General features: G+C 58.9%; 8 protein-coding genes across 8 annotated transcripts; 4 read left to right on the top strand and 4 right to left on the bottom strand.

Moving 5' to 3' along the window:
- Positions 1-187: 187 nt before the first annotated feature.
- On the top strand, positions 188-1948 carry TMA22 (Translation machinery-associated protein 22; the record flags this gene model as incomplete). Its single annotated transcript, XM_028640461.1, has 4 exons — positions 188-226; positions 944-1142; positions 1236-1255; positions 1409-1948. 4 exons carry the CDS (start codon positions 188-190, stop codon positions 1946-1948), a joined length of 798 nt encoding a protein of 265 aa, XP_028495329.1.
- A 297-nt stretch (positions 1949-2245) lies between these two features.
- D7B24_006327 (uncharacterized protein) lies at positions 2246-3475 on the bottom strand (the record flags this gene model as incomplete). Its single annotated transcript, XM_028640460.1, has 3 exons — positions 2246-2900; positions 2954-3224; positions 3289-3475. The coding sequence occupies 3 exons, from the start codon at positions 3473-3475 to the stop codon at positions 2246-2248; spliced, it is 1113 nt and encodes a 370-aa protein (XP_028495328.1).
- Positions 3476-4025: 550 nt separating this feature from the next.
- PSMD4 (26S proteasome non-ATPase regulatory subunit 4) lies at positions 4026-5014 on the top strand (the record flags this gene model as incomplete). The annotated part of the gene is made up of 2 exons (XM_028640459.1): positions 4026-4316; positions 4412-5014. The coding sequence occupies 2 exons, from the start codon at positions 4026-4028 to the stop codon at positions 5012-5014; spliced, it is 894 nt and encodes a 297-aa protein (XP_028495327.1).
- Positions 5015-5206: 192 nt separating this feature from the next.
- D7B24_006325 (uncharacterized protein) lies at positions 5207-6104 on the bottom strand (the record flags this gene model as incomplete). Its single annotated transcript, XM_028640458.1, has 3 exons — positions 5207-5549; positions 5621-5746; positions 6064-6104. The coding sequence occupies 3 exons, from the start codon at positions 6102-6104 to the stop codon at positions 5207-5209; spliced, it is 510 nt and encodes a 169-aa protein (XP_028495326.1).
- A 246-nt stretch (positions 6105-6350) lies between these two features.
- On the top strand, positions 6351-7070 carry RPB4 (RNA polymerase B; the record flags this gene model as incomplete). Its single annotated transcript, XM_028640457.1, has 3 exons — positions 6351-6583; positions 6719-6846; positions 6949-7070. 3 exons carry the CDS (start codon positions 6351-6353, stop codon positions 7068-7070), a joined length of 483 nt encoding a protein of 160 aa, XP_028495325.1.
- A 663-nt stretch (positions 7071-7733) lies between these two features.
- Positions 7734-9000, bottom strand: D7B24_006323 (uncharacterized protein; the record flags this gene model as incomplete). Its single annotated transcript, XM_028640456.1, has 2 exons — positions 7734-8188; positions 8247-9000. The coding sequence occupies 2 exons, from the start codon at positions 8998-9000 to the stop codon at positions 7734-7736; spliced, it is 1209 nt and encodes a 402-aa protein (XP_028495324.1).
- Positions 9001-10216: 1216 nt separating this feature from the next.
- Positions 10217-12423, bottom strand: PUF6 (pumilio domain member 6; the record flags this gene model as incomplete). Its single annotated transcript, XM_028640455.1, has 2 exons — positions 10217-12063; positions 12144-12423. 2 exons carry the CDS (start codon positions 12421-12423, stop codon positions 10217-10219), a joined length of 2127 nt encoding a protein of 708 aa, XP_028495323.1.
- A 1098-nt stretch (positions 12424-13521) lies between these two features.
- Positions 13522-14394, top strand: D7B24_006321 (uncharacterized protein; the record flags this gene model as incomplete). Its single annotated transcript, XM_028640454.1, has 2 exons — positions 13522-13588; positions 13760-14394. 2 exons carry the CDS (start codon positions 13522-13524, stop codon positions 14392-14394), a joined length of 702 nt encoding a protein of 233 aa, XP_028495322.1.
- Positions 14395-14483: the final 89 nt, after the last annotated feature.

The raw sequence follows: 14483 nt of genomic DNA, 5'->3' as shown, positions 1-14483 counted from the left end.
TTTTTTTTTCTTTCCTTGTTCAGGCAGATAGATACTTGTTCGACTAAATGATAAAATCCGCGGGACGGCCGAGGCATGAGGAGACGAATTCATAGGTGTCACCCGTTCGGAGGCGTGCCTATTCTCTCTCTCTCTCTCTCTCTCTCTCCTAACCCATCTCCGATGAATGAGAATTGCTCTCACAAAGATGGGAGTTCAACGACTCGTCCGCATTGCCCTACATGAAGTAAGTGCCGCCTTTTGCTTATTCATCAACTAGGACTGGTAGCTCAGGGGTAGAGCGTGCGATTGCAGATCGCAATGTCAGTGGTTCGAATCCGCTTCAGTCCTCTCTTTTTTGTTTCGTCGTCGGACACTCCACACCATACGATGGATGGATGCATCGTCGATTGGAGCTTTTGCGGCCATCAGCCCGTTGGTTGCGACTCGCACACGAGCGCCGGTCAACCCACTGAGGCTCAATGACAGTACAGAGGCAGACACGATCCGCCGTTATATCGGTTGTGTGTGCTGTTCTCTTTTGACGCTCGACACCACCGTGACAACAAGCTGAGTCTGCAACTCGTCACCACACGTCCTCTCATTCTGCCCTACGCAGACAGCCACACACACATCTTGTCAACGCGACTCTCCTCCACCCATTCGGAAGGGCCTCGCCGGAGTGCTGCATGAACACAACAACCAGCAACCCCGGTCGCGCTACATCTCGGATGGGTTGGAACAGATGGGGGGCAGTGTGACATTGATTTCCAGGGCGCCTAATGATGAATATGTAGACACCCGCCGACGGGCGGCTACTGAACTCTTCCGGGGCGCCCTCGGTGCCGCCCACGCCTCAGCGAGCCGTCCCGTTAGCTAAGCAGACGAGGCGGTGCAAGCCCAAACGCCTCAGGAACCCCGCCATCCTGTTGTTCCTACGGTACCAAGCAAAACCACCCCGCAGTCGCTCCGCGAGAGGCCTGCTGCGTCTGTTGTCGGAAACGAAGCTGCGAACCACGCGTTCGTTCTGCACAACCTCACCAACACCAACACCAACACTTCATTCTTCAGTCCTACCAGAGTCCCCCCTACACCCGCTCTTATGGCCGATACGGAGCAAGCCGATTTTGAGCCCCAGAGCCGTCACGTCACATATTGTGGTGGTGAGAATTGAACCCCCTCCCTCCCATTTACCCCTCCAAAACCGACGTCACAAGCTCTGCGTGAAAACTAACCACACCTCTGTCCTTCCGCAGTCTGCACTCTCCCCCCCGAGGTACGATCCCAACAGCTCTCTCCCTCTCTCCCCCACATAGACCCCATGGCACGCACGCACACACACGCAAGTCCCCGTGTGCATGGGGGTGAAACCAAAAACCCAAAAAGCAAGCTCATTGAACCCTGACCCGTACGACGCCGACACGCGTAGTTTTGCGAATATGGCGGCACGGTGAAGAAGTGCCAGGAGTGGCTCGAGAAGAACGAGCGCCCGCTCTACGACAAGATCTGGTCGCCCGAGGCCCTCGAGGCGGCGACGGCGTCCCTGTCCGTCGAGGCGCAGAAGCGCGCCGCCAAAGACGCCCAGAAGAAGGCCGCCAAGGCCGAGGCCGCCGAGGCCAAGCAGGCCGACCGCCTCGCCAACAGCACCATCACCATCAAGCGCATCGAGCGCAACAAGAAGAAGTTTGTCACGGCCGTCATCGGCCTCGAGGCCTTTGGCCTCGACCTCAAAAAGGTCGCCAAGGACCTCGGCAAGAAGTTCGCCACCGGCTCCTCCGTCAGCAAGCTGCCCAGCGGCGGCTCCGAGATTGTCGTCCAGGGCGACGTCAGCGACGAGATTGAGGAGTTCCTGCTCGAGAAGTACAAGGAGATACCCGAGGACAACATTGAACTGGTCGACGACAAGAAGCTGAAGAAGAAGGCCGCCCAGGCCGCCGCCGCCGCTGCGGGGGCCGCCGGCAGCAGTTAGCCTAGACGGGAGGGGGGACTGTATGTGCTCATGAGAAAACAAGAAACGCCTTTGCATTTGGGAAGCCGCTGATGAGCGGGTGTGCGAGCGACTGCCAAATAAACTGCATAGCCTCCACGCCAATCCCTTGTGCGTTGCCCCGCATTGTCATTCGTGAAACCCAAAAGAACGCCCCAACCGTCAGTGCCGTATTGCACGCCAAGAAAATTTCGAGTGAGCTCTTTGGACCAGGCAAAACCAAAACCATCCGTACCTCATGTTCATGGTACATTACGTGCTTCAAGTCGGATCGGCTAGCTAGCCTCGCTTCCGGAGCACTCTTGTAGACCCTGCCGTGGATGCCGCCGTCGCTTTGGACGCCGCAGCCGCAGCCGTAGCAGTAGCGGCGGCCTTCTTCGCGGTGCTGGCGGCGACACCCTTCCTGATGGTCCCCATGACCGTTCGCTTCGCCCCTGTGGCCGCCGTGGCTTTGGCGGCGGCAGGCTTCTTGACAACCGTCGCCGTGCTCCCGTCGCTCGACTCGCTGACCCGCCGACCGGTGCGGGTAGCTGGCCGTACCTGGGGGGGTTTGCTGGCCGCAGGAGCGGCTCGTCTTGTCCGGGACGCGGCTGGGGCTGGGGCTGCAGAAGGGGCTGCTGAGGCGGAGCTCGTCGTGGAGGAGGTTGTCGTCTTGCGGGTAGGGGCTGGGCGAGCGGCTTTCGCCCTCTCAACCATGTTCGAGAGAGCAGACCGTGCCGTCGTGGGCGCTTTGGTGGGCGAGGCGGGCCTCGAGAAGGCGGGCTTTGCCGGCGAGGCCATAGTGCGCTCACGCGGGAGGTAGCGAGCATTGGTCGACGTGGGTGAGAGTATCTGGGCCGCCTCGGGGATGGTCGAAATGTGAGCGGGGCCACCGCGGTGCTTCTTCTTGGGGTTGTCGATTCCTTGGTTCTCCTTGTCACCTGCCATGTCCTCACTGGCCGGGGTCAGCGATGATGATGATGAGCGACGCACCAGATGTGAACTAACCTCAGCCGTTTCCTGGGGCGCGATGCGGGTTGTGACGCGTTGACTGTCTTGATCGGACTGGCCCTGGGAGCAAAGTCCTTCTCCGGTACGGGCGGCGGACGCGCAGCCGCGGCAAGCTTCTTCTGCTGCTCGGCGCACTTGGCGACCAGGTCCTGCATGGTGGACTTGAGAAGCGATCTGGGGATTCTGTTGACGCGCATTTCGACTCGCGATCGCAGGCTCTGTGCCTGGGCATGATACTGGGCGCGCAGCCGTCTCGCGCGGTCTGTGACTGGTAGGCGTGTCAGTGTCTACGCGTCTCGATCCTTGCCACCCACAGTCTGGACATGACATACTCTCAAGCTGCAGGTTTTCGACCAAGGCCTGCTTTTGTTCGAGTGTGATGCCCTTCCTCTTCTTGATCGGGCTCTTGCGTATCGGCGTTGCTGCCGTCTTTGTAGGGATCATGTGTCTGTCGGGGGAGGTGGCATGCTGCGCTGGGGAGTCGCCTGACACGCGTCTGTTCGCTCGAACTGGTGCCATGCTGCTTGATCTGGATGGTGTGTCGGGCTCGATAGTACAGAGGTCGTGCGTTCGGAGGATGAAATGTTGAGAGGTCGTATTGATATGTGGAAGCGCCGATGATGGAGGATCGGCTCGTGAGTGGACGGAGCTGGTGTATGGGTGTAAACAAACCTGGGAGACGGGACCTCGAGGCCGCCTTACGTAAGGAAGGCCGGTCTCCCCCAAAAAGAACATGGCCCTTGCGTACCAAGGTATCTAGGTACTTGTGCATGTAGATGGAGCAGGTGGGGCTTCCCTCGACCAACCAATGGATGACCGCTAGGCTGAACTGCCTTACGACAGACGGGACAGGAGCTCTCGTCGTGAAGCTGGCTGTACATCATCCACGCCTCTGCAGCTTTCTAGACCAGCCCTGGCCATCGCAACCTGCGCAACGTCATCCCAACTGTCGACAACACACAGAATCGCGCACTATTGCAAGTCACAGTCTCCGACCAGCACACATCCCTTCTGTCGACACGCTCGCCCTCCCTTTCCTACGACTCAGCCCGGAGCACCGCCGCCCAAGATGGTTCTCGAAGCGGTCATGGTTGTCGTCGACAACAGCGAGAGCAGCCGCAACGGTGACTACCAACCCACACGGTTCGACTCGCAGGCCGATGCCGCCAACGTGATCTTCCAGACCATCACGAACAGCAACCCCGAGTCGTCTGTGGGATTGATGAGCATGGGCGGCAAGGGCCCCGAGGTCCTCGTCACGCTCACCACGGAACAGGGCAAGATTCTCGAGGGCCTCCATCGCACGAAGAACAAGATCAAGGGGTCCTCGCACCTTGCTACAGGAATCCAGGTCGCCGGTGTACGTTCAAAGCTCTCACCCACTTTCCGCGGGATACACCCAACCCTCTGCACCAGTCCATGGTTGACTAATCATTCCCCCCCCTCCGCGCGCAGCTGGCTCTCAAGCACCGTCAAAACAAGTCGCAACGTCAACGGATAATCGTCTTTGTCTGCTCGCCGATCGAGGAGGAGGAGAAGAAGCTGGTGCAGCTCGCCAAGAAGATGAAGAAGGGCAACGTCTCGGTCGACTTTGTGCTCTTTGGCGCCCACAACGACGACGAGACCCAGCAGAAGCTGCAGGCCTTCAACGAGAACGTCAAGGGAGGCGAGGGCTCACATCTGGTCGTCATCCCCCCGAGCGCCAAGCTGCTCAGCGACCAGCTCATCTCCTCCCCGATATTGCTCGGCGAGGGCGCCGGTAACGGTGGCGGCAGCGGCGGAGGCGGCGCGGGTGGCGGCGGCGAGGGCGGCGGCGACTTTGACGGGCTCGACTTTGACCCGTCCATGGACCCGGAGCTCGCGCTGGCGCTGCGCATGAGCATGGAGGAGGAGAAGGCGCGGCAGGAGAAGAAGGCACGCGAGGATGCCGAGGCTGCCCAGAAGGCTTCGCTGGACGACATCAAGGAGGATGGCGAGTCGGCCCCGCTGCTGGGCGAGGCGAGCGGTAGCAGCGACAAGAAGGACAAGAAGGACGACGATAAGATGGACACGTCATAGATCCCCAAGGCCGCGAGCGTGTTCATCCTTGGAGCCTTAGATCCGAGTGTGTAGTAACAAGAACAGACAATACCAAGGTTTAGACGGCCTGCCGACATTTGCTCTCCGAGGCATGCAGAGAAGGCTGCCGCCAAATGTGTTGCATCACGCTCTCATTCGTGTGGTTTCAAAGCTGATTCTGTCATTACGCTATCACCTATTGTTGATTTCTCTCATGTACGACAGCAGCTTCCTGTCGAAAATCTCGCAACGGACGGGCATCTCCAGCTGGTAAAAGGGGTTCTTCATGACATAATCACTGTACAGGTCGTAGATCTTGCGCATCGTCACGTCGACGTTGACCTGTGTCGTGTCGGTGAAGAGCAGGAACTTGGTCCCTGTCAGCGTGTTGAAGCACTGGAGCCGGAAGTTCTCCGTCTCCATGACCTCGAGGCCCGACGGCGGCTCAGGCCGGCTCGGTATGCTTCCGGGGACGTTGGATGTGCGGTTGGGTTGGGTCTTGATGGGATCCAGGCGGGCTGTGATGGCGTGGACGCTGGAAAGGGGGTGGCAAGGTCAGCACGGCGTGGCCCCGGACTGAAAGGGGGGAAGATGCGCAGCTCTCACCCATGGAATGTGCCCGCTAGAACGAGGTAGTCATTCGTGCTGAGTTGGTTGAGCCCACCCTCGTGAAAGGTCCGGTGAAAGATGAGACCGCCGGCCTTGTTGATGATGATGACAGCGAAGACAGTCCTGTGAGCCGATGAGCATGTGGGCAATGGAGGCGGAGAGATGGCATACGTACATGGTTCGTCTTCGGCTGCTGCGGTGTTATGAAATGGTTGAGTTTGATCGTCATTTGTCTGCTCAAACGTCCAATCTCACGGTGTTATCACACGTGGCCGGCACAATACCGTTATGTCGGATTTCGAGACGAGATGAGGCCGAGTACAGGCAGGCTGGTGAGCACGGGTGAAGCGCCAGCGAATGGCCCACTGTCTAGACGCGCCTCAGAGCGAACCCCCCCCCCCCCCGATACCAGCTTTGGCTCCCCCCCCGGCACCAGGTACCTTCTAGCGTGCTGGGTCCAAGGACATTCAGGTCCGTGCATGATGGTGGGAATCGACATTCGGTCTTCCTTCAATCTTTCAGCCTCATTCACGACGGGGCACGACACGCCATCTTCCACCTACGCATCCACGCCATCAGCAATTGCGGCAATCATTTCTCGACCACCAACGCAATCGAACGCGAGCCATAAGATACGACTTAAATTGGCCCCTGTCAGCACGACCCTCCACCAACTCGCGACGGCGCGACAAGGCTACCTACCTCATCGCAGCACCGCCCCTCCAACATGGCCGACCAGGGCGACTCGACACTGATCCCGCCCCGGAAGCAGGAGCGCAAGCACTTCAAGCCCACCTCGCGCCCCCGCCCCCCGGTCCCCGGCCAGGAGAAGGCCGAGGCCGTGCTCGAGCTGGGCGAGTTCCAGGAGGTCGACACGCTGACCCTCTCCGAGGCCTCGCTCGTCATCAACGCCCTCGTCACCAAGCGCCGGATGGATCGCAAGAACGTCAACGAAACCGAGTACGCCATGTGTTCCCTTCTCCCTCTCCCCTTCGCTGCCGCACCCACGACGGCGCGTGCACTCTCCTGCCGTCCCAGCAGAAAGCCATGAATGACTCAAAAAAAAAAAAAAACTGACACGCCGCCTCGCTGCAGGATGCTCACGCAAACCCTCAACTACCTAGATGCCTTCTCGCGCTTCCGCCAGAAAGAGAACGTCGAGGCCGTCGAGCGACTGCTCAGCGCCCACAAGCAGCTCGCCAAGTTTGAGCGCGCGCAAATAGGTTGGTCCCTTGCCTCCACGCGAACTCCCTTGCCTGCCCTCGCAGGAAAGCGGTAGTCTGTACCCGTTGCTCCAGACTGCTGACCATTGCATATCTACGTAGGCTCTCTCTGCTGCGAGACGGCCGAAGAGGCCAAGACGCTCATCCCGTCCCTCCAAGACAAGATCACCGACGAAGACCTCCAGGAGCTCCTCGACGAGATCAGCAAGCTGCAGAGCAGGTGACGTGCCGGACACATGGGCGAGAGTGGGCAACGGGGCACCTTCCCGTCGCACTCTCTTGTAGAAAAGGACAGGCCGCTCCCGTGGATGGTGGTCCAACGTCACGGTGGTGCAGGGCTTTTTCATAGACGGCGACGCTCGGGACAGGCACAGGGATAAAAGGGACGAGTGCAAAGGTAGGCAGCAGTCATCAGGCTGCGCATCGATTCGAGACATGACTGCATGTTGTTAGGCGTATTACCGGCTCTTTCACCGGACGGGACGGGAGGGATGGAACGGACAGATTGCTTTGTATGTGTTGAATACCCATCCAATTTCTCTTGCCCTTGTGAACAGCTCGCTCGAATGTCTCGGTCTTGGATCCTCACCATGATCTCGTCAAGGCGGTGCCCTGACATTTCGATTCTCTTGGAGGACGAAAGGCGATAACCATGCACTGCACACTGGCTGTAGTTTGCAACGTGGCGAATGTCAGCAGATGACTAGTATTGAACTGCGACAAAATGTACACGAAGCCAAAGGCGGTATGAATCGTGGAAAGCAGCCGCGGGTATACCCAACGCCAGAAACAGAACCAAAACAAAGACACTTGTTCCTCGGACCCTCAACCCCTTCGAACACCCCCACCAAGACTTGTTGCGACCTCTTCAGATGGCATCCAACCCATTAGTGACCAGCAGCCGCATCCCACCGAGACCAACTGTTGACATATCTGTTCTGGTGCCGTTCATCAGGAGTGGCGGAAAGGTCTCCTCGCAGACTGGCAGAGCTGCCCTCACAGAGAGGGTGCATCTGCTCACTCGGGCGGTAGGCCTTGTAGCGCTGCATGCTTTGACGGTTCATTGGGATCTGAACGAGCTTGGGGGGACCGGGCGACACAAGCTCGGCAAGTGCGGCTCGCTTGGGTGATCCTTGAAGCTCGGGAGTTGATGCGTCCGTACGAGAGAACTCGGGGGTCGCGGATCTCGGACGCGAAGGTTCCACGAAGGAGGTTTGGGGCTCAAGATCTATGGTGGCGGGAGAGGCAAGAGACACAGGGCTGAGAGGGTCGTTCTTCATACGATGGGATCTGTTGTAAGCGCAGGCGCGGGTGAATCGAGAGTGAGGCTCCTCGTAGTGATCTGAAAATGTGGTCAGCCAACAATTTTGATTTTGGAAGCTGATGAAATGACGACAGACCTCCAAAGGGGGCAAGAATGCCATTATTCTTAAGTTCCTGGATCATGCCAGGTGGGGGTGTGCCAAAGGGCTGGAGTCCGCCCTTGCCATCGAGGGGGTCGTCGTCAGAAATGGTGCCTCCAGCAGTGAGTGACTTTCTGAGCTTCCTGCCTCTCTTGCCGCAAAGGAAGAAGGCGACGATGACGATGAGCATAACAGCGCCCATAGCGCCGAAGATACCGCCCTTGGCTGCAGTGGACAGACCTCCGTCTCCGGCATCCTCTGCGTCGGTTGTCTTGGTCGGTGCAGAAATGCCCGTAGCGAGAGTCGGCTCAGGGGCAATAGAGTTGCCAGGGGCTAGAGTGGGAACTGGCTCGACAGCTGACGGCGTGGTGGGAGCCTCTTTGCCTGGAGCGCCAACGTTTGTGGTCGTCGCAGCAGCCGGAGTCGAGTGGTTCACAGTCGGAGACGGCTGAAGCGGGGGCGCTTTGGAGGCAATGGTCGTGGGAATCGCCGTGCGAGTAAAAGTAGGCTTTTCTCTGTCTCCTTTTCCACCTCCTTCTTCGCCGTCCTCACCATCTACGGGCGTATCGCCCTCGTTGCCACCAGTGGTGCTTCCCTCCTCGCCGGTGACCCTGTCCCTGTCGTCAGGACATCCGGGCAGCTCGCAGGGATCGACCGAGCAACAGCCTGCATAGTGATTAGTGCGGCATCGGTAGAAGGTCAGACCGTCTGAGCATTCAGTGCCCGACTGAGGGGAAGGGCTGCGACGCATGGCGTTGTATTTGGTGTGGACTGGCTGGGGGTGATGTTGATGTGCAGCAACGAGCGACGATGGGTAGTTGCATGCCGCTCAGGTCGGTCGTTGCATGTGAAGTGTTCAAGCTCTGGACGGTTTCCGTTTCGTAGCTTGAGAGGGGACGAGAGAAATGAATGGCCGGAGAAAGGGAAGAACAGGAGCGAACGCACGTCCAATATGGGAAGTTACGAAAACCCTTAGAGGACGATGTTGTCAGACTGAGGGGCAGTGAATGATACTAGGTTCCAGGGCTTCGAGTTGGCCTGATCAGAACACTTGAACGTACCGTCGATGGGCAAAATAGAAGAAGAGTTGTGGGAGGAGAGTCATACGAGACTGTTGTGGGAAGCAACAACCTATTTCTACGGGCAGTCTGATCGAAGGGTGGAAGGAAGGCTGGTTTGTCCTGCCTGCTGGGAAGGTGCGGAAGTAGGTACCGTGGTAGAGCAACACACCCGTGTTCTGACTTTGCTTCAAGCGCGTACCTAGGCAGGTTGCTGTGACAAGCATATAGAAGTGCGGCATACATCCTCGAGAGCCGATGGACAACGCGCCAGCTGGTTGAACGCGTCCAAGTCAGCAATCAGCGAGATGATACCCCGGTAAGTTCGCCAGCAAATGAGGGGGGTAGTTCCATTTCCATCTTAAAAGGTATTGCCATACACAGCGCTATGACAGTAGCAAATACGCATTATTGCCGTTCATCGATGAGCGAGCAACATGTTTTCCTCCTTACACATCGGGTTACTACGAGCAGGGCACGTCCAACTACCTTGCCTCGGCAACAACTCCTCTGGGCGTCCAAGTGTCACTCTCGTACACCATGTCTTATGTAGCATTGCACCGAAACGACGGTTGACAGCGCAGCTCATCCAATGGCTCTTCACGACCTCATTCCACCGGGAGACCGCACGACGAGTGACGCTGGCTGGGCTCCTATCAGACGGACGCACCTGGAGAGGCACCAGGCATCCCTCCACCAGGCCACGCCAAAACAAAAGCCGGACGATCGCGCCGTGAGATGATACAGTGAGATGATAAGGGGGGGTATCCGTGTCACCCACAAGACTCTATTCGAGTGGCTGATTGCCATTTGCCGCGACAAGATCCTTTTGCTTGTCCTCAATACATACACATTTACCAAAGCAACAAACTACGCCAGCCGTCGTCCCCCGACGCAACAACGCCTTCCTTACAATTTTTCCAGCAACAGTCTGGTGCCAGAGTTGCCCACTGGCCTCTCGGGCTTGGCGCCGCCCTTCTTTGCCTTTTTGGCCTTCTTGTCACCCTTGTCGCTGTCCTCCCCCGCCGCCTCGGCCTCGGCCTCCCGCCTGGCCTTCTGCTCCGCCGTCTCTTCCGTCGCGGCAGCCTGCAGCTGCTTCTTGCTCTTCTTGAGCGTCGCCTTGAGCTCCTTGCCGTGGCTAAAGTCGGGGCTCTCGAGAAGCGCAAGCACCACGAGCGAGCTGGGGCCCGTGGCCCATTGAACGACGTGGTCCTCGATGACGGGGTACAGCGCGTCGGCAAACTTAAGCGGGGGCTCGACCTGCTCCACCTTGCCCGTCTGCTTGTTATACTTGCCGCCGGCGATGAGCGTCTTGAGCGCACGGCCGCCCCAGGCCGTCTGCGACACGTGGGCCTGCTGCGCGACGTGGTTGTCGAGCTCCATGGGCTCGGCGGTGGGGTCGCCCTCGGCGACGGCGGCGACGGCCTCGAGCGCCTTCGTCTTGTCGCCCTCGACGGACAGGAGGACCTCGGTCACGATGTGGCAGCCGAACGAGTCTGCCAGCAGCGTTGGGGCGGCGGCGGCAATGGTGCTGAGAAGGGATGGTGCCAGGACGGCTGCCAGCTCTGCGCGTCGAATGTGATCGTCCTTCTTACTCGTCGTCTTGCGGATCTCGTGCACCTCCTGGAGGATGGCCTTGTCGTCGCTCATGTTGGAGAGGAACAGGGCCTTGGACTGACCCTCGATGGGGTACATCAGTGTGGCCCGGGCGTACTGGTTGTTCATGGACGCGATGATGTTCTCGGCGACCTTTTCTTCGTCGTCGCTGATGAGTTCAGAGAAGATCACCTTGGACGTCATCTTTGTGTCGTCAATCACGTCAAACGCCGTGAGGATGACCATGTGGGCATTGGCGTCGCCGGACATGAGGACGAAGTTGTCCTTGTAGACCTTGAGGATGTTCCTTCGGTCCTTGGAGGAACCGTGGGCGAGGAGGAGGCACGCGAGACGCGAACCGGAGCGGGTAAAGGCCATGTTCTTGAAGAGATCGCCGCTCTCGTCATCGCGGAGCAGGTCGAGGAAGGCCGTGTGCTCGTCGCTGCCAGGCTTGATGTTGAGGAAGTACTGCAGCATGGCGTCGTGGAGCATGGTGAAACCGGTCATCTTCTTCTGCACCAGCGAGTTGATCATGTCGCACAGCGTCTTCATGATGGGCCCCCTCTTGCTGGGGGACTCCTCGAGAATGGCGGCGAGGTCCGAGGTCGGCTTCTCGTTCTTGTTGCGCTCGAGCAGGGCAAACTCGGGGCCGTACCACTCGCGCAGGAGAATGGCCTTCTGCTCCTTGCTGGCGACCTGGCGGTAAATGTCGTCGAGGATCCACGAGGCCTCGGGGTGGTTGATGAGACGGCGAACCCTGCCGTAGAACTCGGGGATGATCATGTCCCTGATCTCGGGCTCCTTCTGGACGACGAGCTTGGCGATGAGGAACTTGGCGTATCGGCTCTCGGCGAGCTGGGAGAAGGTGCCCTGGAGCTCGGTGCAAATCTGCTTCCTCTGGGCGGCGTTGGAGTACTTGATGGCCGTCTGCACGGCGCGCACGGCGTCGTGCTTGAGGACAAAGTCCTTGACACGGCCGGTGATGATGGTGAAGAGCTCCTCGAGCAGCTGTTTCCTCTCCTCCGAGGGGACGTGGGACTTTCTCCTCAGGCGCTCCCAGATCTTCTTGGTGCGTTGGACCTCATCGCCGAGAGGCTTGGCGGCCTTGCGCTCGCGGGCCAGCTTCTTCTGGAGAGCGTGGGCCTCCTTGGAGGATTCCGCTGGTGGTCAGTTAGCATTGTGGTCTCTTGGTTTTTTTTTTCTTGTTTTTTTTTTTTTTTTGGGAACGTGGCGGGCGTACTAATGACGGGCTTTCCGACGCCAGTGATGTTGTCGGCCTTGGCCTTGCCGTCGTACTTCTTCTTCTGCAGGGGCGATTGCTCGAGTTTGGCGCCGCCGTCAGACTCGTCGTCGTCGATGCCGTCAAAGTCGTCGCTGCTGTCGGCGGGGCTCTGGACGGGCGCAGCCTTCTTCTTCTTGGGGGCGTCCGTCTTGACCTTCTTGGCCGACTTGTCGGAGGTGGCCTTGCCCATGGGGGCAGCCTTTCGCTTGCTTCCGGTGGCGGCAGCCTTGGTCGCCATTTTGATCTCAAACAAGGAGCGGTTGAGGTGGCTTGTCGATCGGGGGCGGAGGGAGGGAGTTCTCTGAAGACCGTTGATACCGGCGGGAGGCAGTCCTTGTCCTTCCAAAACCGCTGGGAGCAGACTCAATGGGGGACCGACTGGAGACGGAGACGAGCGTCTGGGGACCAAATTTTTTGTTCAATTGCCGGGCGGTGAGCGCGGCGCTAACGATTTCTGGTCGCCCCCTCCACCTGGCGATAAGAGGCGTCTTATCAGGGTCTACATGGCCAAAGTTGTTCATGAAGAAGACTGGTCCTGTTGGGGTTACGTTTCGATGTGGACTTGTCTCGAGGCAGGCGTCCGATGGGCCCTTTGCCTGGCGTTCTCCATGCGATCGCCCAAAGGAACGTGGATGCAAAGTGGCGTCTGCTGTCTTCAGGTTCGCCACGGGCCTGCGATGTTGTGTAGTGGTTCTCCATGGTCATCAATAAAGGTAGTGGAAAGCCTCGAGGGGCAGGATGCAGCTTCGTGTAGAAATACACAGTGTCGTGATTAAAGGGCATGATGGAATGAACATTGCATTTGTTGGTCTCTGCATTGACAATACATCGTCAAGATATCATTTCCCACTATGGACCAATTTGGAGAGAGGCAGCCGACTTTTTTCATCACCAAGTGTGGTCACTTATTGCGGCGGTCGTCCCTGCCCTGTGCAAAACAGGCATGACAAGGCCTGCCCCTACACTGATGCCGCCCAGAATAAGAGCTATGACAGAGATGACATTGGACAGACCGACTCGTCGTTTGCGATGATAGAAAATGATCCAATGCATGTTGATTCGGTCTCTCGGAGTCGGCATAATCATTCGATTGAGCGAGCAAGTCATGTGAAATCAAAGGTGCTGAGCTGACCGACACATTATGACGGACCCAAAGAGGGGCTCACCCTGTGTGCGATCATCAGCACCCGACCACGACCGACTCCAGCGAGGAGCAACGACTTCGAACCCAGCAGACTCAATCACCCCCCCCCTCCATCCGCACCCTCCCACCCCCAGCTGCGGCTCGTTCCCAGACCTCCAGCACGGCGTCAAAGCACCCGGCCCAATCATCACCATGGGCCGCGAAGAACAGGTCGAGGAGCGCGAGGTGCTCGAGTCCATCTTTCCCGAAGAAATCACAGGTCAGCTACCCCGCCATGACGACCCATCGCCTGCCTGCCCTCTCTTCTCGGGCCACAACATGACATGCGACGCCGCTGCTGCTGCTGCTCCTCCAGGGGGCGGCTACGCAGCTGGCGCAAGGCCACGCAAAAGCTACACGTGCTGACCTCCCCCCCTTTCTTGTCTGACAGACATCTCCGAGACGGAATTCAGGATAAAGGTCGTCCTCGACGTCGTCGGCGAGGAGGACGCCCCCGAACCCCCGACCATGCTCCTCCACGTCCGCTACCCCGAAGCCTACCCGGACGAGGCCCCCTTTCTCGACCTCAACCCGGAGCAGCAGGCCGGCGCGCCGCACCCGCACTTCTCCGTCGCCGACGACAAGGCGGCGCTGCTGGCGTCGCTCGGCGAGACGGTCGAGGAGAACCTCGGCGTCGCCATGGTCTTCTCGCTGTACGCCACGCTCAAGGACGCCGCCGAGCAGCTCATCACCGACCGTAAGGCCGCCGTCGAGCGCCGCCGCGAGGAGGCCGTCATGGCGGCCGAGCGCGAGGAGAACAAGAAGTTCCAGGGCACCCCCGTCACGCCCGAGACGTTTCTGCGGTGGCGCGACGATTTTCGGCGCGAGATGGAGGAGGCGCGCCTGCAGCAGGAGGAGGAGAGGCTGGCCGAGCTGAAAAAGGCAAAGGTCAAGGAGCCCGTCAAGATGACGGGCCGGCAGCTCTGGGAGGGCGGCCACGTCGGCAAGGTGACGTATGACGAGGGCGATGACGAGGACGGCGGCCTGGCCGAGGGCGTGGAGAAGCTCAAGGTTGAGGCGGCGTAGCGAAGTATTGTGCATAAATGCAACAGAGACAAAAAAAAAAAAATCAAAGCCCCCGGCATTTTGGATACCTAGTGATGATGACGAGAATA

This window comes from Verticillium nonalfalfae (assembly GCF_003724135.2).
Source record: "Verticillium nonalfalfae strain VnAa140/NRRL 66861 chromosome Unknown scaffold_44, whole genome shotgun sequence".
NCBI classification, from domain to species: domain Eukaryota; kingdom Fungi; phylum Ascomycota; class Sordariomycetes; order Glomerellales; family Plectosphaerellaceae; genus Verticillium; species Verticillium nonalfalfae.
This window is presented reverse-complemented; position numbering and strand designations above follow the sequence as displayed.